Source organism: Felis catus, chromosome A1, assembly GCF_018350175.1.
Source record: "Felis catus isolate Fca126 chromosome A1, F.catus_Fca126_mat1.0, whole genome shotgun sequence".
NCBI classification, from domain to species: domain Eukaryota; kingdom Metazoa; phylum Chordata; class Mammalia; order Carnivora; family Felidae; genus Felis; species Felis catus.
In genome coordinates, this window is record NC_058368.1 from 116,549,203 (window position 1) to 116,572,374 (window position 23,172).

The 23,172-nt window shown below is 41.6% G+C and overlaps 2 protein-coding genes across 3 annotated transcripts; both read left to right on the plus strand.

Annotated features, from left to right (window-relative positions):
• Positions 1-11: 11 nt before the first annotated feature.
• Positions 12-7,298, plus strand: HARS2 (histidyl-tRNA synthetase 2, mitochondrial). Of its 2 annotated transcripts, none has more exons than XM_006927667.4 (13): positions 12-286; positions 1,729-1,803; positions 2,319-2,438; positions 2,557-2,652; positions 3,374-3,499; positions 3,607-3,714; positions 3,971-4,069; positions 4,257-4,350; positions 4,994-5,121; positions 5,215-5,454; positions 5,639-5,755; positions 5,971-6,117; positions 6,504-7,298. In XM_006927667.4, exons 1-13 carry the CDS (start codon positions 179-181, stop codon positions 6,561-6,563), a joined length of 1,518 nt encoding a protein of 505 aa, XP_006927729.2. In that variant the 5' UTR covers positions 12-178; the 3' UTR covers positions 6,564-7,298. The 2 variants fall into 2 exon arrangements, with proteins under 2 accessions (XP_006927729.2, XP_023111687.1); XM_023255919.2 differs by having other exon boundaries at positions 17-286; positions 1,651-1,803.
• Positions 7,299-8,030: 732 nt separating this feature from the next.
• Positions 8,031-13,611, plus strand: ZMAT2 (zinc finger matrin-type 2). The gene is made up of 6 exons (XM_003980853.5): positions 8,031-8,162; positions 8,499-8,592; positions 9,667-9,790; positions 11,222-11,295; positions 11,736-11,881; positions 12,599-13,611. The coding sequence occupies exons 1-6, from the start codon at positions 8,145-8,147 to the stop codon at positions 12,740-12,742; spliced, it is 600 nt and encodes a 199-aa protein (XP_003980902.3). The 5' UTR covers positions 8,031-8,144; the 3' UTR covers positions 12,743-13,611.
• The last annotated feature ends 9,561 nt before the right edge of the window (positions 13,612-23,172 follow it).

The following is a 23,172-nucleotide window of genomic DNA, read 5'->3' on the forward strand; positions in this document are numbered from 1 at the left end:
GAAACTGGGCGTGCGCCTGGGAGGTCCGGGGCCAGCCAGTAGGGTTTGGAAGGTGCGGAAGTATTTTTTCCAGGGTGCTAGGGCTACCTTCTGCAGCGCTCTGCACCCTTACTGGGTCCGACCTGCTTCGTTCCCAGGTTTTGGCGCCTGTCTCGGAAAAGGGCTTTCTTGCTACACGATGCCCCCGTTCGGATTCCTGCACATGAGGGCTTGGGCTTCACTGTTTGGCCAGCTTCTGCGGTCGCCCCGTGCTGTGTGCATCAGGGAGGTCCATTTTCATAGCCAGGTGAGCCAGGCTGAGTGGTCTGTCGGGGCAGGATCTCCAGATCCGGAGCAGGGATTCGCGGCCTGCACTCCATTAGTATTGTCAGGGTTTTTTGAGTAGTTTAGGGGTACTAAGCTAAGCGTTTTAGATGCTTTGTCATTTAATCCTCATAGCAGTCTTGAGAGGTTGTGATTATTTCCATTTTATTGTTGAGGAAACAGTAAGCTAGGTTAAATGATTTATCTACGGATACATTTATAATATAGGTCCACAATCCCTTATGTGAACCTCTTGGGGTCAAACACATTCTTTTTTTAAATTTATTTATTAACGTTTATTCATTTTCTGGGAGACAGAGACAGAGCATGAGCGGGAAAGGGGCAGAGAGAGGGAGACACAGAATCTGAAGCAGACTCCAGGCTCTGAGCTGTCCGCACAGAGCCCGATGCGGCGCTCAAACTCACGAACTGAGAGATCATGACCTGAGCCGAAGCCGCTCAACCGACCGAGCCACCCAAGCGCCCCAGAGTCAAACACATTCTTAAGCAAAGTATATGAATATTCCCATTAAATGAGATGACTGAAGCCCATAAGTGGGCTGAGTTCACATTAGAATTTACCTCAAAATGAGCAATGCCCATCCCTCCAAAAACAAACAAAACAAAACAAAAAAACATTTTCGGTTTTTAGAGGTTTTAGGATTTTGGAATTGCAGAGGAAGGATTGTGAACTGTCATCCTTTGGAGGAGAGAATCCGCCAAAATATGGAACTCTCACACCCTCTATATTTCAGAAAGGAGCATACAGCCTTCTGCTAATAAAGAAACTACCGAATCTGTTTTACTTTGTCAAACACCCTAGCAGAGGCTTTCCTATCATAAATAACAGGGTTCAGATCTTATTATTAATTTTCAGTCACAGCATCCTACCAATCTGGCTTTTTTTAGTTCAATTTGGATATCCATTCCTGTTCATTCCATGGGCATGCTCTGTGTTTTGGGCTGGTTCTTTTCTGTCTTCAGGTTGCTTTTTCCATGTCTCTAAGCCTAATGACTACTGCTATCTTATTAAAAATTTATGGTTTTGCTCTTTGAGTAGGAATTGAGAATTGTAGATCATACTAATCCCTACTCCTGGATGGTTGGCGGTGGTAGTGGTGGGTTGTTTTGTGCCTTCATTGTTCTCAGGTGCTTAAGCTTTTTCAGATGTTTAAAATCTCCAAATATAGTGAATACATTTAAAAACAACAACTATGATAAAGACCTGACCTCATATGTATTACATATATAATGCACATACAACATATGTTTTAGACTGACGCTGAGATTGGAGTAGATAAAACATTGTTCAGTCTGCCTGTTGCTCAGGGCCAAATGTCTTTGTAGGTCTGGACATAGGGCCAGAAGTGTCACAGGTCTGGACAGTCTTGAAAGGAGCACACCTCACATTCCTTTTTCTGACAGTTTGCAGAGGCAGTGTTAACATCCCACCTGAAACCACAACAAGAGAAAACAAATTTTATCATCAAGACCCCAAAGGTAATGCCCTTTTCCCTACCCTGTCCTATTAGGGTTCCTTGGAGGACTGCCCTCTGTTCTTCCCTCTGCTCTGCTTTTCTCTTCCCTAATCCCTTTTAATGTCTTTTTAGACGAATCAAAAAAAAAATTCCCTATTCTTTTCTTTTTTTTTTTTTAACGTTCATTTATTTTTGAGACAGAGAGAGACAGAGCATGAACGGGGGAGGGGCAGAGAGAGAGGGAGACACAGAATCTGAAACAGGCTCCAGGCTCTGCACCGTCAGCACAGAGCCCGACGTGGGGCTCGAACTCACGGACCGTGAGATCATGACCTGAGCCGAAGTTGGACGCTTAACCGACTGAGCCATCCAGGCGCCCCAAAAATTCCCTATTCTTGAGATATTTATGAGGATCATTCATCTGAATTCAAAGAGATTTCAACTTCAGACCTTCGATTATAGATGTTGTTTAACTCTTTGTCTTAAATGGACTTGTTTTTTGTCTTTGTTTTGGCCATGGCTCCTATTGGTTTCTAGGGCACCAGAGATCTTAGTCCCCAGCAGATGGTTGTGAGGGAGAAAATTCTTGATATGGTTGTTGGCTGCTTTAAACGTCATGGAGCAAAGAGGTTAGATACTCCCGCATTTGAGCTAAAGGTAAGAAGGAAAAACTTTTGGGACTCCATTTTTTCACCTGTCTTCAGTTTTTGAAAGAACTTTTAGCCTGTGTTTTGGAGTCCTTTGAACTGTGGCATTTTTTGTTTGATCCCTGCAGGAAATGCTCACTGAGAAGTATGGAGAGGACTCTGGGCTCATCTATGATCTGAAGGATCAGGGTGGAGAGCTGTTGTCCCTGCGCTATGACCTTACTGTATCTTTCTAAGTGTTGGAGACTGACATCTCTTTCCAAACCCAGACGACTTTCTTTGACAAAAGGGACAAAAGTGCCTCTGGGCCCCCTACGACTGTTTGCAGCAGCCTTTACTTCTAGTTCCTCCCAGAAAGCAATTCTGCCAGCAGAGCCTGGCCTGGAGTGTTGTCATTTAACTTCATTATGTATCAGAAACTCTTGTGGAAACCTGGAGAAATACAGATTTCTGGCCCTTACCCCCAGATATTCTTAATTCTATAGCTGGAGTGGGGCTCAGCAATGTACATTGTAAACAGGGGTCATGAAGGGGCAGGTGGTTCTTGACCTCTATTTTAAAAAACATCGACATAGTTGCAAGGAAATCCAGGTTCTGAAACTTGACTATTTTGAAATGGTTGAGAATTGACCTGAATAGGAAGTAATAGCCCATACTTGGAAGTTTTTGGAGCATTTCTGTTTCATTCAGTGGCCAGTAGGCCAGCTTTCCCTGCTTTTTACTGAACTTGCACTTTTGCTTGGAGAGATTCCTTCATTCCTTTATATATATTGAATGTCAAGCACTGTTAGGCATTGGGAATAGTGGGAAACAAGACAGAGAAGGTCCTTGTTTTCATCCTAGTGGATGAGATCCAGTTGATAATGGCCCATTCCTCTCAAATGTCTACACACTGGGCCTAAGCTTTGGATGTAGTATCCTTTCTCCTTAACTTATTTATGTGAGGTCCCTTTTGCTCGTTATCTGGCCATGAATAAGGTGAAGAAGATGAAACGTTACCATGTTGGAAAAGTGTGGCGGCGGGAGAGCCCAACCATAGTCCAAGGCCGCTACAGGGAGTTCTGCCAGTGTGTAAGTGACCTGATGGGGGCAGCATGGTTTGATAGTTTGGGAGGCTACAACCTGAGAACTGGCTACTCAGTGAAGATTTTTTTCCCCCATCTTTTTCGTTGTTGTAGGATTTTGACATTGCTGGTCAGTTTGATCCTATGATCCCTGACGCAGAGTGTTTGAAGATCATGTGTGAAATTCTTAGTGGATTGCAGCTGGGGGACTTCATCATTAAGGTGAGACCAGGGCTAAGGACTGAGGGGAAAAATCTGGATTTGGCCTGATTATGTCCTAAAACATAGGTGACCCCAGCCTTTAATCCTATAGATCTGGCATTTTCTCAGAACAGTTATTTAATTTTATCTATATCTATATAGTCATCCTATGAAATTTTTTTCTGTCATTTTTATGAGACAGGCTAGTAGGGACTGCCATTGTTTTGAGGGAAAGGGCATTGACGAGGCACTTGTGTTACTTCCACTGAGTTCCCAGGTCAATGATCGGCGGATTTTGGATGGGATGTTTGCTGTCTGCGGTGTTCCTGAAAGCAAGTTCCATGCCATCTGCTCCTCGATAGACAAACTAGACAAGGTAACAAAAAAGACATGTTTTAGTAGACCATATCCGAGTCTCTGCCCTGCCCTCAAACCTATACCCCTGTCGCTGGATTTCCTGAGCTGCCTCTGACTTTGCTGAGTATAATGTTAGGTACTCATGACATTTCCAGTTAGATAAAGAAGGATTTTGGAACTGGGCTAATATTTGGGTGTTTGCACAGATATCTTGGAAAGATGTGAGACATGAGATGGTGGCAAAGAAAGGCCTGGCTCCTGAAGTGGCTGATAGAATTGGGGACTATGTTCAATGTCATGGTAAGAACCAGGGTTTTGTGGGCTATGTGATAGCAGTGGAGTGAGGGTGATGGGTGTACAAACTTCTGCCTCTGAAACAGCTCCTTTCTGAAGATGTGTGACATCAGAACCTGGCCTGAATTTAATTTCACTTTTACTTAGTGTAACCACTTTGTGTCCTTAGATGGTAAAAGCAGAGGTGAGTCTGGTCATAAGACATCAGGATTTTTTTTTTTTAATTTTTTTTAATGTTTATTTATTTTTGAGGGTTTTGTTTTGTTTTGTTTTGTTTTGTTTTTTTAATAAGAAAATGAAGAGGAGTAGGAGCACCTGGGTTGCTCATTCGGTTAAGTGTCTGACTCCTGATTTTGGTTCAGGTCATGATCTCATGAGTCATGGGATCGAGCCCCGAGTTGGGCTGTGCACTGACTCAGCAGAGTTTACTTGGGATTCTTTCTCTCTCCCTCTCTATCTGCCCCTCCCCCACTGGCCCACTTCTGCATGCATTTGTGAGAGCTTACTCTCTCTTTCTCTCTCAAAACAAGTAAATAACCATTAAAAAATAAAGTAAGGAGGACTGGCTGGAACAAATTAGGAATAAATTTGGATAAAACAAATCTGGTTGAATAGCACAGACCTTATTTCTCCCCATATGTCTCCCTAGGTGGGATTTCCTTGATAGAGCAAATGTTCCAGGATCCTAGACTATCACAGAACAAGCAGGCTCTAGATGGCCTGGGGGACTTGAAGCTGCTATTTGAATACCTGACTTTATTTGGAATTGCTGAGAAGGTAAGCTGAGTTGGCAGTGGACCTTTTGCTGAGCTTTGGGGCTCTCAGGGTCCTGAGTGTTTTCTGGGACTTACTATAGCCTTGTTCCCACAGATCTCTTTTGACCTAAGCCTAGCTCGGGGCCTGGACTACTATACTGGAGTAATCTATGAAGCAGTGCTACTACAGACCCCGGCTCAGACTCAGGAGTCCTTCAATGTGGGCAGTGTGGCTGCTGGTGGACGCTATGATAAGCTGGTGGGCATGTTTGACCCCAAGGGCCACAAGGTGCCGTGTGTGGGACTCAGTATTGGGGTAGAGCGAATCTTCTCTATTGTGGAGCAGAGGATGAAGGTAGGTCTTAGGTTGGGGTGGAGTGGGGCTAGAGACTTAAACTCATGTTTTTGGATATACAGTGGGACTGTTTTTCTGATGATTCTTTTTGTCCTTTTTTTTTTTTTTCTTAAGTTTCTGATGCACAGGAAGTTTTGGCTTTTTTTTTTTATTAGTTTCATGTTTTTCCTTTCTCTTTAATCAGACTTTTGGTCAGAAGATACGGACTACAGAGACCCAAGTGTTTGTGGCCACACCACAGAAGAACTTTCTTCATGAACGGTTGAAGCTAATTGCAGAACTTTGGGATGCTGGGATCAAGGTATGATAAATCTGATATCCAGGTCATCTAGGTATATGTGGACATTCAGGTGGCCATTTCTACCTTATGCAAGGTGGAACTTAAGAAATTTCTGGTCTTCGCTAAAGTGTCTTCTAGTAGAAGGGTTAGGTACTTATTTCTTTGGCAATGCTTGTTCCTGGGGTTGAGTAGTGTGGTTATTCCTCAGCCCCTTACTCTGTCTTCACTGTTTTCAGGCAGAGCTGCTGTATAAAAACAACCCTAAACTACTAACACAACTGCACTACTGTGAGGACATGGGCATTCCACTGGTGGTCATTATTGGTGAGCAAGAAATGAAAGAAGGGATAATCAAGCTTCGTTCAGTGGCCAGCAGGGAGGAGGTGAGTGGGGGAAATGGAAGGCACCAAGGGTTTCTATCTTTCTTGACCTGAGCCTAAATCAAGAGTCAGATGCTTAAATGACTGAGCTACTCAAGCTCCCCTAAAGATTTTATTTCTTCAGTAATCTCAGCACCCATCATGGGGCTCAAACTCAGAACTCCAAGATTAAGAGTCACATGCTCTATTCACTGAAGGAGACAGGTGCCCCAGGTGTTAGAATCTCTTGAGGGCATACATTGCCCATTCCAGCTTGAAGCCCATACTTCTCCTTGTTGGTTGCATAAGTAGTGGGAGCAGATGCAGAGTAAAATGCATGTGGAAAAGCAGTGACTAAGAATCTAGTATCACTCTATAGTTTGTCACATGAAGGTTCTTTTATGTTACAGGTGGCTATTAAACGGGAAAATCTTGTGGCTGAAATTCAGAAGCGACTATCTGAGTCTTGACTCTTGCCTGATTGCCATCTGCTGCTCTTTCTAGAAAATGTTTCTTCTAGAACTGAGTTGCTGATGGACTTCACAACTGCTGGCCAGGATGGGTGACAAGTTCCTCTGCCTCCTCCATCCTTTCTGGGTACAGAACTGTGGAAGGCCCTGAGGACTCCTGGGCTAGTGCAAGCAGCTATTCTGCATGGGTGCAGATGGCTGGTATGTGAAAGAGACATACTCTAACTGCAGAGGCAGAATTGAAGTGCCATTGAATGCTGCCAGTAGGTACTGAGATGGTTGCTTTTAGCAAAGCTCTAGGACAGTTGCCTAAGGCTGAGACCATTGAGACCAAAAGTCAGAATCTTAGCCTTCTACTGTGGCTTCTGAACCAGATTCTGGGGAATTTGTCCACAATCTGCCCTTGGCCTGTCCAGGGAGTTTTGGAAGACAGCAAAGAAGGGGGAACAGCTACTTTCTCTTTTGTTTGAGGACAGAGATGCTATCCTGAGGGCAAAGTAGTGCTCATATTGATATGGCATGTCTCTAGCCCATCCACATAGAGTGAGGCTGTCTGTTTAGTAATTTTGAATGTTGAATTTAATAGGTGACTTGATGCAATGGTCTAATCTTTTGAGATTTTGGAGACCATTTCCTGTGCCAGAATTACTACTCTGACTTTATTCAATATTCTCCTATGGAGGTGACCTTTCTAGAAGTGATTGGATAATGTATTAAATAAAAATATTAAATGAAGTAGCTTGGGTGATTTGTCATCAAGAGATTGGTTTGCATAGACCATAGAAAATGCTTGAGTGTACACTAGAGAATTCTGAGAGCTAGGAGCAACCTCCCTGGGGTGATGCTTCTGTATTCAGTGAATGGAGCAGTCACGGTTCCCGACTGCTGCCCATTAACCCCTCAACCCCCAACTCAACACATAGTGAGTCATCTGTCAGAGTTCTTCACCCTACAGAGTTGCTGATGACTGGCCTTTCCAAGTCCAATCATGTTAATTAAATTGTGCCCTATAGATTGAAAGACTGTAAGATTCCTCAGTTTAAGGAAAAATGAGTTAACCAAAGGGTGTTAGCGTTGCTTCAAAACAAGGAGAGAGTGTGCAAAAAGAATTTTGTATTTGTGCGTTGGGAAGGCTGCAATCTTTAAAAACACTGTATGTGGTGCATACAGGTAAATGGGACACCTAGAACTCCTGATAACCGATTCAGCCTTAACGAAAACTTAGAAACTCTTGGCAAACGCACGCAAAATTGCTTAGATCAGAGGGCGCTGATCTGGACCGTTGCCTCGTTTGTAAAATAGACGAGTCGAACTAAATCAGCCCTTCAACGCACGTTTTGAAAGCCTGGGGAAAGAAACGTTTGTAGGCACCCTTACTTCCGTGTTGCTTCAAACCCCCCCCTTGCGCATGCGTCATTTTCTTGGGTCAGAGGAGGGGCCAACAAGCTTGTTTAAGAAGCCCTCCAGTCCTTAGCTCGTTTAGAACACGAGACTCTAAGCTTATTGGAGGGCAAGCCTGCTTTACGGCTCAAGGCCGCTTTTTACGTCATTTTCCGGCTACCCATTCACTTCGCAGTGAAGATGGCGTCCGGCAGCGGGGTAGGTGTTGTGTGTGTGTGGAGGCTTTGGTCGGGCGGGGGGCAGAGGGTGGCTTCTCAGTGCGGAATATCCTGCAGCCGGCTGGCTTCTCGACACCTCCTTGTGGTGTAATGGCCCGGATTCAAGAGCTTCCCCGTGGGGCTCTGGTTCAGGGTTTGTTGAATCGCGGAGGTCTCTTGGGTTTGGGTCCTGAGGCTACCTTAGTCTGGTGTGGTCCGGAGAGTCTTCGCTCTCCACAGGTCCGCGGGACGCCGTGCCGCGTAGACGCGGGTCTTTCCATTTCTCTAGGGGTCGGACGTGATTAGCGACGAATCTTGAGCGCTTTTTTCTCTACAGACGAAAAACTTGGACTTTCGCCGAAAGTGGGACAAAGATGAATATGAGAAGCTTGCCGAGAAGAGGCTCACGGAAGAGAGAGAAAAGAAGGATGGTGCGTGCCTGCTCCGTCAAGGGCTGTGGGTATAGTAGAGGCGAAGCCATAGCTGGGAGCCGGTGGGGAGTTGAAATGCATTGACCTTTTACGCCGTGTAACCTCTGGCAGAGCGTTGCCTCCCTGCCCCTTGAGTTCTTAATGTATAAAATGAGAGCAAGAAGGACTTGAAGCGGTTTTGAGGTGTTTTCCCCTTGTTTCTTCTCCTTCCTTGCTCTCCTTTTGCTTGGTTCATTTTGTACTTTCCTGAAGTACAGATAAGAGAGTGGAATCCTTAGTAGTGACAGAAAAGAAGTGTATTTTGTTGCTGTGCATTCTGCTATTGAGGCTGGCTTCTTTCCCTTCAAGTCACTTAAGGGGAAGAAGAACTGGCTCAGTTAAGACCTTTCCCTGTAGTCTGAGAAGAGCAAGGGTACTACTAAGGAGTGTGTGATTTTTTTTTTTTTTTTTTTTAAGCTGATGCTTAGTAGTACTGCTCCCTATGTACAGTGTTGGGAGTTGGTGCTCCTCTCCTAGATAGAGATTCCACTGTACAAAAATAAATGTCTTATTTTCTGTTTTCAAACGTATACATTCTTCTTTCATTTTAGTTTCACACCATCTTGTACACACTAACCCTTTTAGTTTTTATGTAATTTGTACAGTAGTGCCAGCCACATAACAGGTATTTCCTGAATATTGATCTTTAAAAATTTTCCCCAGCCCTGTGAAGATTCTTTTCTGTGTTAATGCTTGGGGTATCTGTCTGAAAGTGTCTTTGCTCTTTTAAAAGTTCGCTTTTTGTGAAAATTCAGAACTCCTTCTTTCAATTCAGTTAATCAATAAAAAAACTTTGCTTTTAGACTTGTTGGCTTTAAAGTGGGTAAAAGCTGTACATAGTTTAGGGACTGCTTATCATTTTTCCTGTGTCGAGATTCTGTCTTGGTGCTGCTAGAAGTGCTCCTTGTGTCCCTGGCTTTGGGTTCAAGAAAGAAAGGAGAGTAGACACCTGTATTTTGGGTATCATGCATTTCTTTTCCTTTCTGGTTCAAGAACTGAAGTATTGAAGAAACTTTCTCCTCTATTATACTTTAGGAAAACCAGTGCAGCCAGTCAAAAGGGAGCTCCTCCGGCATAGAGACTACAAGGTGGACCTGGAATCCAAGCTTGGGAAGACAATTGTCATTACTAAGACCACACCACAATCAGAGATGGGAGGGTGAGTGACTTTTCATCTTTCTCAGGAGCCAGGAATAGGTATAATAAACTCTGTGTTGCTTTTAGCAGGTGTTGAGGAGGTTCCCTGGCCCCAGGATAACAACCTTGTTGCCTACAATTCTACCTTTAAGTTTGTTTTTCTTTGTTCCCCCAAGGTCTCAACTAAACATAATAGTGTCTCTAGGAGGAGTCACTCGGTAGGCTTATTCATACTAGTACTGTAAGTGCTACTTAATATTTTAAAGAAGAAATGAGGAAAAGAACTACTGAAGAGATATTTAGGGGAGAGATTAGGTGGAGATAGAATGGAGCCGAGGAGCTGTTGAATAAAGGGAGTTGAGGTTCCAGACTGGCTGCAGAGGCTGTAGTTGTTATGGATTGCTTGGTTATACACCTTCTTCCTGACTACCTGCCTCCCATGGTAAGAAGTGTCCTACAACAACTCTTTATTCTTTTGCGCACGACTACTACTTCCATGTTCACTTAGTCTTTCTAGCAGGAGGGCAAAACAGATAGCAATGAATGACATGTCTGAGTTGCTTAGAAAATCCACTAACGTCATTCCTCTTTGTATTCGTTCTCTCTTGCTTTGTAAGTTAACAAATCCAAAATTTAGCATCATGAAATAACAAATAGCTCACAATTTCTGTATCTAAATAATCTGGGAAAGGCTTAGCGAGGTGGTTCTGGCTCAGGGTTTCACAAAGCTACAGTATAGGTGTCTGGTGGGTCTGCCTTCATCTGAGGTGTAAGTGGAGCTGAATCATTTGATTGAAGGCTTTTTCACGTGGCAGTGCTTTAGAGGCCTCAGTTCTTTGCCCCATGGGTTTCTCCATAGTGCTGCTCCATAGTGGCTTCCCCAGAGTAAGACACGGACAGAGTAAGACAGAAGCCACTTTTTTTTTAATAACCTTATTTTGTAAGTGACATAGCATCACTTTTGACATATTCTTTTAGTCACAGACTAACCCTAGTACAAATTGGGAGGGGACTACACAAGGTAGGAATACCAGGAATTTTGGCGTCATGGAGGTTGGCTACCATATTCTTCCAAGAGATAAAGCTTTATGAAAATCAGACGTGCCTTCTTGTAAAAAGAAAATTTACCTAAAAAATAGGAGTTTGTTGGCTGAAAACATTAAGATCCTTATAGCTAGTGGGGCACTTGGGTGGCTCAGTCGGTTAAGCGTCCGACTTCGGCTCAGGTCATAATCTCACGGTCCGTGAGTTCGAGCCCCACGTCGGGCTCTGTGCTGACAGCTCAGAGCCTGGAGCCCGTTTCAGAGTCTGTGTCTCCCTCTCTCTCTGCCCCTCCCCTGTTCGTGCTCTGTCTCTCTCTGTCTCAAAAATAAACATTAAAAAAAAAAAATTAAAAAAAAAAAGATCCTTATAGCTAGATTTGACCACAAGTGCTATTTATTCTGTTTGCTAGGTATTACTGCAATGTCTGTGACTGTGTTGTGAAGGACTCCATCAACTTCCTGGATCACATTAATGGAAAGAAACGTAAGGCTTGGAGGTAGTTTATGCTTAGGGCTGGGTTTGGGGAAAGGGTAGTTTCTGTTGGATCTTTTTTTAATGCCTGAGAAATACTCTAATTGCTTCAGTACAGGGCATCCTTTACTTCATTATCTAATGTTTCTGGAGGCCTTGGATGAGACACTGTTTCAAGCTTTCAACAAGAAGACCATGGTCTTTTCCATGGCCTAGCTGTCCCCACTGGTGTGCATTTGCTCAGCAAAGGCAGTTGAACACCACTTGCATCTTGGCTATCTGTAGCTGCTGCTTCTGGGAACAAGTAAAGCCAATGGAGTTTTTTCCAGCCATAATTATTTTTGCTTTGTATTTTATGAGAAGTTTTTTTTTTTTTAATATAATGTCAAGAAAAGACTTTGAGGGACTGGGGATGTACTGACATTACCTTTTTCACTCTTGATCCCATCCAGATCAGCGAAATCTGGGCATGTCTATGCGTGTGGAACGTTCCACCTTGGATCAGGTGAAGAAACGTTTTGAAGTCAACAAAAAGAAGATGGAAGAGAAACAGAAGGATTATGATTTTGAGGAAAGGATGAAGGAGCTCAGAGAAGAAGTAAGGCTCTGCTGTTCTTTCATCTTTTATCCCCTAGCTTTGAGTTTTATGTTCTGAATCATGGGGAAGCATTCTTCCTCATTCCACTCCCACCCCCAGAGGATAATTGAATCCTGAATTTCTCTATATTGGGGGAAACCTTTACTGCCTTTGTTTGGGACTCTCATGATCTTAAGAATATGGCTGTAAACCTATTCTTTTTTCGTGGACTCTCTGGGCCTACTTACTTTTTTTCTTACTGCAGGAGGGATTAAATACACCTAGTCCCCAAGAGGCATGTGGAACCAGCCTGACTGGGTCAGAATTCTGTTTCCTTCACTTACTGGCTATGACTCTTGGGCAAGTTATAGAACTTCTCCATGTCTCGGTTTCCCCATATTAGAGATCTTAATATATAATCTACACAAAGCACATAGACCAATTCCTGGCATGTGCTGTGTGCCCCAGGATGATAGGTACTATTATGTGGTTTTGCTTCCATAACCTTTTTTAAGAACCAGAGATAACCTGGAACGTAGGACTGAGAAGTGCTCTTCACAGGCTAAAATTTCTCTTTGTTGTTTCTTATAATCTTTAGTGTGGCTTTTCTTCTGTTCTTAAAATTTTATTTGTCTTTAACTGCTTTCTCCTAAAGATAGAAAGGAATCTTGACCTCACTTGTCTCTTTCAATCTTTGGCTCAGGAGTCTGAACTGATTCTGAGTGATTTCCCCCCTAGGAGGAAAAGGCCAAAGCCTACAAGAAAGAGAAACAGAAGGAGAAGAAAAGGAGGGCTGAGGAGGACTTGACATTTGAGGAGGATGATGAGATGGCAGCTGTGATGGGCTTCTCTGGCTTTGGTTCCACCAAGAAGAGTTACTGAGGCTTTCTATGCTTGGCCCTTTGCTAACTTTGTGTGTGAGGGGGGTCATTTTTTTCCGGGGTACTTGGGAAAGTCCTTAAGAGTGGCAATGGGGAGGGCTCGAGGGTGGGTGTTTGTGGTTTCCCTCTACTTTGGGAAAGAGCACAGGATGCAGAGGAAATGCTGTGGCATGTTCCTTCAGCCTCAGTATGTCACTGGAGTCACAGGACCTCTGCCTGAGTTCCCAATAAAAACCTCTTCTGAGGCTGCTTTCCCTAAACTCCCCCTGCATCTTTCCCTCTTCATCTGTCCAACCTCTTACCTGAGCATACTACATTGATCCTGTGTTCTCCCTTTGTTTTAATTTTGACTCTTGGCTTAGCCTGCAGCAGAAGGGTTCTCTGGGTCCCCAGTTTCCAGTTGCTAGCATATTTTTGACCAGCCTTCTATCCCCCTCAACCTCCTCTGGTTTTCTGCCACCTGTGCATGCATGTGTATTTCTGCCTGGGTCTGGTATGTGCGGGCGTGTGTGCATGAATTTGTCACATAGGGGGAGCCTGAGCTAGAACCTCAGAGCATTGCTGCCTTGGGGCCTGATGTTCTTGGCTCCTTCAGTGCATGTAACAGGAAATTAAATGGGACGAGTGTTTGGTGTGGTTTTTGTCTGGTGAGTTTTTTAACCTTTGTTCTTCATATGTAGACTGTTGAGCGTTTCCTGTTTGTTTCATTTTATTGAGGATTACTCTTTTTTTTCTTCCTTGTGAGCAGGCTCTTGGAAGAACCTGTTTGATGCAAAAAAGAAAAAGGAAAAAAAACTTCATATGGGAGCCCTTGGGTCTCAGAGACTGTTCAACATGTATAATAAATGGCATTGACTGGGCCTATTCACATTTGGTGGGAACATTCCATATTCTTCCCTGTGTATTGTTTTTTTCTTCATACACTGAGTATTTACATATAGAGCTTATTCTTTCTTCTCCCTTCATTTGAGTCCTGTCACTTTTTTTTCCCTAGGTTCCTTCAGCACGAGTTGTATTTTCCTCTGATGGGATGTGTATCCGGAGGAGACTGAACAAAACTTTTTCTCTAATTTTAGCCTCCTTTGGTCTCTTTTTTGGAACAGCAGAGTTGAGGGTTGAAGTTAGTGTGTTCCTTATTTGCAGTTAGACTAAGCACAGGGTTACTGGATTTTGGCACTGTTGACATTTTCGGTTGGCTAATTCTTTGTTCTGGAGGCTGTCTTGTGCATTTTAGGATGTTTAGCAGTATCCCTAGCCTCTGCTTGTAGTGCACCTCCTCCCCAAGTATGACAGCTAAGATTGTGTCCCCAGGATATGGTGAAATCCCTACTCCCAGCCCCATTCAGAACCACTGAGAAACTGCCTTCCCTGCTTTGGTGTAACTTGAGTATTAGATCACACAGATTGCTGAACTAAAAAAAAAAAAAAAAAAAAAGCTTTGAAAATCCCTGGATTGGGTACTGTGTGTCCCAGGGATACAGAAGAAAAAAAATCAGTCCCTTAAATAAACCAACAATAGTTACACAAACTTCTGTATCCTGAAAAGAGGACTCTATGTGGGTTAACAAGGCTGCCACCATATATGCCTTGTTTACGTTCTCTGCCTCATGTAGCCCCCTTGAAGCATCTGAGTCACCTTTGGATCCCTTAAAATACTATACTCTTTCCTTTGGACTTTTGTACGTAATTCCCTTGCTGTCAGGCATAACTTGACTGATTGTTTCTGACGATGAATCTTGCCACTGGGAGCGTTATGAATGTTATCTACTGGCTCAAGGCCTGGTTCAAAGTATCTTATACAATATTTGTTGGCCAATTGCAGGCAGATTAGTGAGTTCTTTGCTTAACAGTATTGTGTGCTCTACAGGTCCTTCAAGTCAGACTCTAGTAGTTAGGGCTGTTTTGCTCACCCTTTTAAGGCAGGCTGGAGAAAATATCAGTGAGCTGAATTCCTTCCATGATTCAGTACTCTTTAGGAAATCATCTAATTCACCTTGTCTTCACAGGATTTCCCTCCCTCTTTGGTACAGTGGAATCTTAACTCGAGTCACCCCTACTAAAAAAGCAATTCTGAATTCCAGGTTCTCTAAATTCTCTTGGGACTAACAAGTGGTTTGAGTCTCTAAGGGGTATGTCTAGGTAATGAGTGTATGAAGGGATTCAAGGCGGTGACTTGAAAAGGTGGAGGGTGGGGTTGGGGAAAGGAGGTGGGATGGAGGTGGGGTGGGGTGAGGAGGTGGGATGGAAATTTAGGAGCCCAGAGCAATCCCAGATAACTCAAATCTCTGGAAGAGAAACTTAATTGATGTTTGTGGTCTTTCCAAAATCCATGGAAATTTTGCATTTTGGTTGAGGAATATGCCTGTGACTTGCCTACATGTGTTCATTTATTCAGTGATTACTGAGATGCTGACCATGTTCTAGGCCCTGGTATTGTTTTCTGGAGCAAGGCATCAAGGCTCAGCTGTCATGGAATTTACATTCTGGTGGAATTGCCTTTTAAAGTACCTAGGGGACAAAAGATTGGATGGTTTCAGATCATTCTGTGGCTTCAGGCACGCCCTGGGACTCTTGAGCCTCTCCCATAGTCCCCCCTCCAAAGTCTTAAATGTGGAGACTTTAGCATTTCTACTCATGTCTGTCCTAAAAACATACCTGTGTATGTGTACATATACTTCTAAGGTGTTTACTGCAGGTTTATTTAACAGTGAAACATTTAAAATAAAACATTTATTCTTGAATATAGTGCAGCCATTACTATATATATGAATTAGATCTGTGTACTAACAAGAAAGATCAAGACCTACTGTTAAGTAAAAGCACAAAAACAATACCAGACAAACTGATTTCCACAAACTTCCAACCCGCTTCATAAAACTATATTATGTGTCCAGTGAAATATATAGATTGAGAAAAAGGTCTGGAAGATGCATAATGAAATTATAACTGGTTAACTGGAGAAAGTAGGAATTACGGGAAGAGAAAGGTTAGCTGTTTAACAGTACACATGAAAAGAATAGAATATTCATGTGGGTTTAAAATAATTTTAAAAAATAGTAACAAAAAGTAATACTATATAATACCTATTATGACACTTGGGAGGGGAACTCTGTGGTTTTTCTTTGGTTTAGCTCTAGAGTTCTTAGTAAGGTCTGAAAGAGAACTCGGAGCTTGCAAAGATTTCACTCTTCTGACTCGGGCATTCCCTGTAGTTTGTCCTGGGAGCAGAGGGGCTGGAGGGCCGTCCAGAGACTTGGGGACCAGGTGACTGTTGCCTGTAATAGAGAATAAGCTTGGAAGGCAACTTCTTGGTAGAGCTTACTAGCAGGTAAAGGGGACATGAGTCCTCATTGCTGTGTGTCCTCAGATGGGCACCTCGAGTGGCTGAGTAAGAGTAATTTTTGGACACTAGATCACTCCTGTTCTGGTTGACTTAGAGTCTTTCTTGCCAGTCAAGATAGTATAATCTAGAGGATGTGCCCAGATTGGCCGTAGCTGAGTGGTTTCTTCAAGTAAAGCATCTCCTAGCTACTCAAGTGGTTCAGGACCTGCTGGTACTTTCTAGCCCTTTTGCCACTGCCCCAGCTCTCTTCATTTTCCCAGTAATCAGCTTCGGGGAGAGTATTTTAAGACTAATGCCCTATCCAAAGCACCAGAGCAACTGGTTCTCCAGTGAATGTTCAGCTCCCTTTACACCAGGAACCAGGCTCCTTGGAGAATTGGCTGATGCTAGGACTGGGGAAGGAAATAAAGAGATGAACCTGGAGCGTCTTGTAGTGCCAGAAACAAAATACAACCCTAAACAAAAGACTCACTTTTAAAATTATGTTTGGTGTGTGGTAATGTTTGTGTTTTTATTCCAGTAGTTATGGTCAGGCTTGTATCTTTTCTCATGTCCTCAAATTTCCTTATTTGGGATGTCCTTTTTTTGTCAGCTATAGCTTGACTCCCTCTTATTATATAACCGAATTATTTTACTCTGTTTTTCCTTTTCTCTCTAATTTTCTTAGTCATGTTGTTTTTAGGAAACAATTTGCATACAGTTTTTCCACACTTGTTACCACCTTTACTTTAGAGATCTACAACAATATATTTAATGCTCACCATTGTAAGGTTTTCTGAATTTCCCCCTAGTGAGTCCTTATTGGGATGAAACTCATTCTTTAGTATTAAATTCCTCAAGAGAGGTTCCTGAATGCTGTATTCTTGAGTTTTTGCATGTTTAATACTGATTTTTGTAGCTTTGGTATTTGAAGGAAAGGTGGATATAAAATCTTCAAATTTCTTGAGTGTTTTAAGTTTATTTATTTTGAGAGTCCTTGGTTTTTTAAAAACTTCTTTGCTGCCTTTCTTTGTACATTGTATGAATATGTTGTATATTGTGAAAATACCAATCTGATTCTTTCCTTTCTAAATGATTTTGTCTTTTTGCCTGAGGCATGGGGGATTTTTTCTTTCAAATCTAATTGATTTTCGAAGATAGATCTCAGAGTTGACCATTCCATATCAATTTTCCTAGGTTCATGGAAGACCCTTTTGATGTGTAGATTCAAGTTTTATTTCCAGAAACTTTTCTTGTATTATAATTTTGAATATTACATTTGTTCCATTATTTTGCTTTTTTTCTTCAGAGACTACATATAATACATGTTGGGTTCTTTGCTTCTGTATCTATAACTTTCTATGTGATCCTTGTTGCTTTCTTGATTTTATTTGACTGTTTTTTTCCTTAATGTCAGTTATTATATTTTAAGTAAAATCGGTTTCCTGGGACGTCTTATAACTTAGTCTTTTTTTCCCCCCGAGATGATTTGTCTTTTTCTTCAGTTTTTCCTGGTTTTGACTAACTTGTATCTTTTCTTTTTCTGTCCACTTTTGTTCTGACTTCTCTTTTGTTCCCCCTCCCTATTTATTTATTTATTTATTTATTTATTTATTTATTTATTTATTTTTATTTTTATTTTTACGTCCAAGTTAGTATATAGTGCAACAGTGATTTCAGGAGTAGATTCCTTAACGCCCCTTACCTGTTTAGCCCATTCCCCCTCCCACAACCCCTCTAGCAACCCTCTGTTTGTTCTCTATATTTAAGAGTCTCTTATGTTTTGTCCCCCTACCTGTTTTTATATTATTTTTGCTTCCCTCCCTATGTTCATCTGTGTTGTATCTTAAAGTCTTCATATGAGTGAAGCCATAGGATATTTGTCTTTCTCTGACTAATTTAATTTCGCTTAGCATAATACCCTTTAGTTCCATCCACGTAGTTGCAAATGGCAAGATTTCATGCTTTTTGATTGCTGAGTAATACGCCAGTGTGTGTGTGTGTGTGTGTGTGTGTGTGTGTGTGTGTGTGTGACATCATCTTTGACCATTCATCCATTGATGGACATTTGGGCTCTTTACATACTTTGGCTATTGTCGATAGCACTGCTATAGACCTTGAAGTGCCATGTGCCACTTTGAAACAGCACACCTGTATCCCTTGGATAAATAGCTAGTCGTGCAATTGCTGGGTCATAGTGTAGTACTACTTTTAATTTTTTGAGGAGTTTCCATACTGTTTTCCAGAGTGGCTGCACCACTTTGCATTCCCACTAGCAGTGCAAAAGGTTTCCTCTTTCTCTGAATCCTCGCCAACATCTGTTGTTGCCTGAGTTGTTAATGTTAGCCATTCTGACAGGTGTGAGGTGATATCAATGTGGTTTTGATTTGTATTTCTCTGATGATGAGCATTTTTTCATGTGTCAGTTGGCCATCTGGATGTCTTCTTTGGAGAAGTGTCTATTCATTTCTTCACCCATTTCTTCACTGGATTGTTTCTGTTTGGTGTTGAGTTTGATAAGTTCTTTATAGATTTTGGATACTAACCCTTTATCTGATACGTCATGGAGAGGTGTTGGGTGAGAAGTTGATGTGGCCGAGGTCAAAGAGGTTTTTGCCTGCTTTCTCTTCTAGGATTTTGATGGTTCCTGTCTTATGTTTAGGTCCTTCATCCATTTTGAGTTTATTTTTGTGTATGGTGTAAGAAAGTGGTCCAGGTTCATATTTTTCTGCTTGTCGCTGTCCAGTTTTCCCAGCACCATTTGCTGAAGAGACTGTCTTTATTCCATTGGATATTCTTTCCTGCTTTGTCAAAGATTAGTTGGCCATATGTTTGTGGGTCCATTTCTGTGTTCTGTATTCTGTTCCATTGATCTGAGTGTTTGTTTCTGTGCCAGTACTATACTGTCTTGATGATTACAGCTTTGTAATTCCTTGAAGTCTGGGATTGTGATGCCTCCAGCTTTGATTTTCTTTTTCAAGATTGCTTTGGCTATTTGGAGTCTTTTTTTGGTTCCATACAGTGACTTCTTTTTTTGATTCACAGTATTTTTTCATAACATCAAATGACTGTTTAAGGTTATTTAATTTGGGTTGGAGTGTTATGTTTGTTTTCCTTTTTCATAGTTAGGTTTTAAACAATATATATTCTCATTTTTTGTTGTCTTTATATAATATAATGCCTGCCATTTTCTGTTCATTTCGAAATGCCTTTATTTTCCAGTTTCAGCAATTGCAGATGAGGCAGTGTTTCTTATATAAAGAATGTGCTCTTCTGTTGGTAGTACGAAGTGCATTTTTTCCAAATAGAAGGCATTTTTGGGGTGTGGAGCCCAGGCTGGCATTATTCAGTGGGAACCTGAAGGCTACTTCAATTTTTTCCTGGACATTTTTTTTTTAATTTTTTTTCAACGTTTTTTATTTATTTTTGGGACAGAGAGAGACAGAGCACGAACGGGGGGAGGGGCAGAGAGAGAGGGAGACACAGAATCGGAAACAGGCTCCAGGTTCCGAGCCATCAGCCCAGAGCCCGACGCGGGGCTTGAACTCACGCACCGGGAGATCGTGACCTGGCTGAAGTCCGACGCTTAACGGACTGCGCCACCCAGGCGCCCCTCCTGGACATTTTTTAATTGTAATGAAATACACAGATCATTTACCATTTTAGCCATTTTTAAGAGTACAGTTACTTAATGATATTAAGTACATTAACATTGTTATGCAATCATCACAACCACCCATCTCCAGAACTTCTTTTATCTTGTAAAACTGAAACTCTTTGTCCATTAAACACTCCAATGCCCAGCTCCCAGCCTCTGGCAACCACCATTTTACTTTCTGTCCCAATGAATTTGACTACTCTGGGTACCTGATATAAGTGGAATCAAACAGTATTTGTCTTTTTATGACTGGCTTTGTGTGTGCGTGTGTGTGTGTGTGTGTGTGTGTGTGTGTGTGGGAGTGACTAGCTTATTTCACTTTGCATAGTGTGTTCAAGGTTCATCTATGTTGTAGCATGTGACAGGATTTCTTGCCTTTTTAAAGGCTGAATAATATTCTTTGTGTGTGTATGTGTGTGTGTGTGTATGTACGTGTGTATGTATATGTATGTTTACACCAGAGTTTGTGTATTCATTTATTCATCGATGGACACTTGAGTTGCTTCCACCCCTTGGCTTTGTTGAATTAGAGCTGCTATGAAGATGGGTGCACAAGTATCTTGTCAAGATCCTGCTTTCACCCCCCTGCCCTTTAGAGGTTAAGGACCTGTGGTTTAGAGGCATAGTACAGCAGTTCAAATCCTTATTCTCGAACCTCCAGCCTCTGTAACCTTAGCTAAATAACCCAACTTCTCTGTTACACTGCTTTCTGATCTGTAAGAAATTGACCTTTATAACACCTATTTTGTGTTGTTGTATAGTTCTTGTGAAAATCCAGTGGATTGGGGTGTCTGACTGGCTTAGTTGGTAGAGCATACAGCTCTTGATCTTGAGGTCAAGAGTTTCAGCCCCTCTTTGGGGGTAGAGTTTACCTTAAAAAAATTCAGTGGAGAGGTGTCTTGCTGGCTCAGTCCATGGAGTGTGCAATTCTTGATCTTGGGGTTGTGATTCTGAGCCCCATGTTGGGTGTATAGAGTACTTAAAAATAAAATCTTTAAAAAAATTTTTTTTATGATTATTTATTTTTGACAGAGAGACAGAGCACGAGTGGGGGAGGGGCAGAGAGAGAGGGATACCCAGAATTCAAAGCAGGCTCCAGGCTCTGAGCTGTCAGCACAGAACCCGACTCGGGCCAGAACTCACGGACTGCAAGATCATGACCTGAGCCAAATTTGGACGCTCAACTGACTGAGCCACCCAGGTGCCCCAAAAATAAAATCTTAAAAAATAATACGATTAGTGCAAATAATATGCTTGGAACAGTAACTGGCTCATAATTAGTGAATTGTCATTACTGGTACATCACATAACTTAGGCAAGAGAGTCATTTTACCATGAGCACATCACTAAGCCACTAAAAATTACTGACATCAAGCCAGAATCAAGTGTAACTACTAAGTAATAAACAGGGCAAGATCCTGCTTTCAATTCTTTTGGATATATAACCAGAAGTGGGATTGATGGATCATATAGTAATTTCATTTTTAGTTAGTTTGTTTGTTTACTTTTTAATGTTTATTCATTATTCAGAGACAGAGCATGAACATGAGAGGGTCAGAGAGAGGGGGAGACACAGAATCTGAGGCAGGCTCCAGGCTCTGAGCTGTCACCACAGAGCCCGACGCAGGGCTTGAACCCACAAACTGTGAGACCATGACTTGAACTGAAGTCGGATGCCCAACCGAGTGAGCCACCCAGGTGTCCCTCATTTTTAGTTTTTTGAGGCACCTTCATGCAGTTATCCATAGAAGCAGCACTATTTTACTTCCCTAACAACAATGCAGAATTCCAATTTCTCCATATCCTTGACAGTACTTGTTATTTTTTTAAATTTAATTCCAAATTAGTTAATATATAGTATAATAATGATTTCAGGGATAGAATTTAGTGATTCATCACTTACCTATACGACCCAGTGCTCCCTCCAACCAGTACACTTCTTAATGTCCATTGCCCTTTTAGCCCATCCCCCACCCAACACCCTACCAGCAACCCTCAGTTTGTTCTCTGTATTTAAGAGTCCCTTATAGTTTGTCTGCCTCTCTGTTTTTATCTCATTTTTGTTTCCCTTCCTCTATGTTCATCTGTTTTGTTCCTTAAATTCCACATATGAGTGAAATCATAGGATATTTGTCTTTCTTTGACTTTGTTTTTTTAATGTAGTAGTCATTTTAATGGGTATGAGGTGATTCCTCTTTATTCTTACATGTTTATTTTTCTGTTATTGTCTGCATCCATAAAATGTTGATATTTTATTGGGATCATACTAGCTCATCTATTGATTTGGAGACAACTGACATCTTTATGATATTAAGTCAAAGAGACTTAACCCTAAGAACAGGGAATGTTTTCCATTTGCTCAAGTCCACTTGTGGGCTTTTTAGAAGTGCATTTAATTTTTCCACACATGAGATTTTGTACATTTCTTAACAAGTTTAGTTTTAAGAATTTATCTTGTTCTGTTTATAAATAGGATCTTCTATCCCTTAATACTTTCTAACTTGTTATTATTCATATGTATATGAACATTGTTGATTTTTGTAAGTAGTTTTTATGTCCTGACACCTTACTGATTTGTTTTAGTCTTCTTTTCCAATTTATATACCTTTATTTGTTTTCCTTTCTCTGATTGCATTGGATAATTTCTCCAATGTAATGTTACAAAGTAGTAAAAATAGAAAGCATCCTTTCCTGGTTCCTGACCTTTATTGGGATTCTTCCATTGTTTACCCATTAAGTAAGGTATGTCGCTAACATGATTATGTATAATATGTATATGATCTATGATGTGATATAATATAATGTACATATACATGGTCAAGTTAGAGATACAGTCATCAATTCCTACTTTAATTATTTAAAAAATCTGGAATGTGTGTTGAATGTTATTGAAGAGCCTTTTAGCACACAGAAATAATTATGACTTTTCTTAGATCTACTGATTTGGTAAATTATACTAATGCAATTCCTAATATTTCATTCTTGTATATCTGGGATAAATTCCACTTGGTCATGATGCCTTTTTTATATAAAGTGTTAGATTTTTATGTTGTATTTTGTTTGCTAATATTTTTAATAGACTTTATTTTTTTTAATCCCCCCCCCCCTTTTTTTTTAAAGTTTATTTATTTCTGAGAGGGAGAGAGAAAACCAGTGAGGGAGGGGCAGACAGAGATGGGGACAGAGGATCTGAAGGAGGCTCTTTGCTGACAGCAAAGAGCCCAGTGTGGGGCTTGAACTCACGAACTCTGAGGTCATGACTGAACTGAAGTTGGACGCTTAACCCACTGAGCCATCCAGGTGCCCCTTGTTAGATTTTTTAGAAAACAGTTTTAGGCTGGGGTGCCTGGGTAGCTCAGTCAGTTAAGTGTCCAGCTTCAGCTCAGGTCATGATCTCATGGTTCTTGAATTTGAGCCCCACGTTGGGCTCTGTGCTGACAGCTCAGAGCCT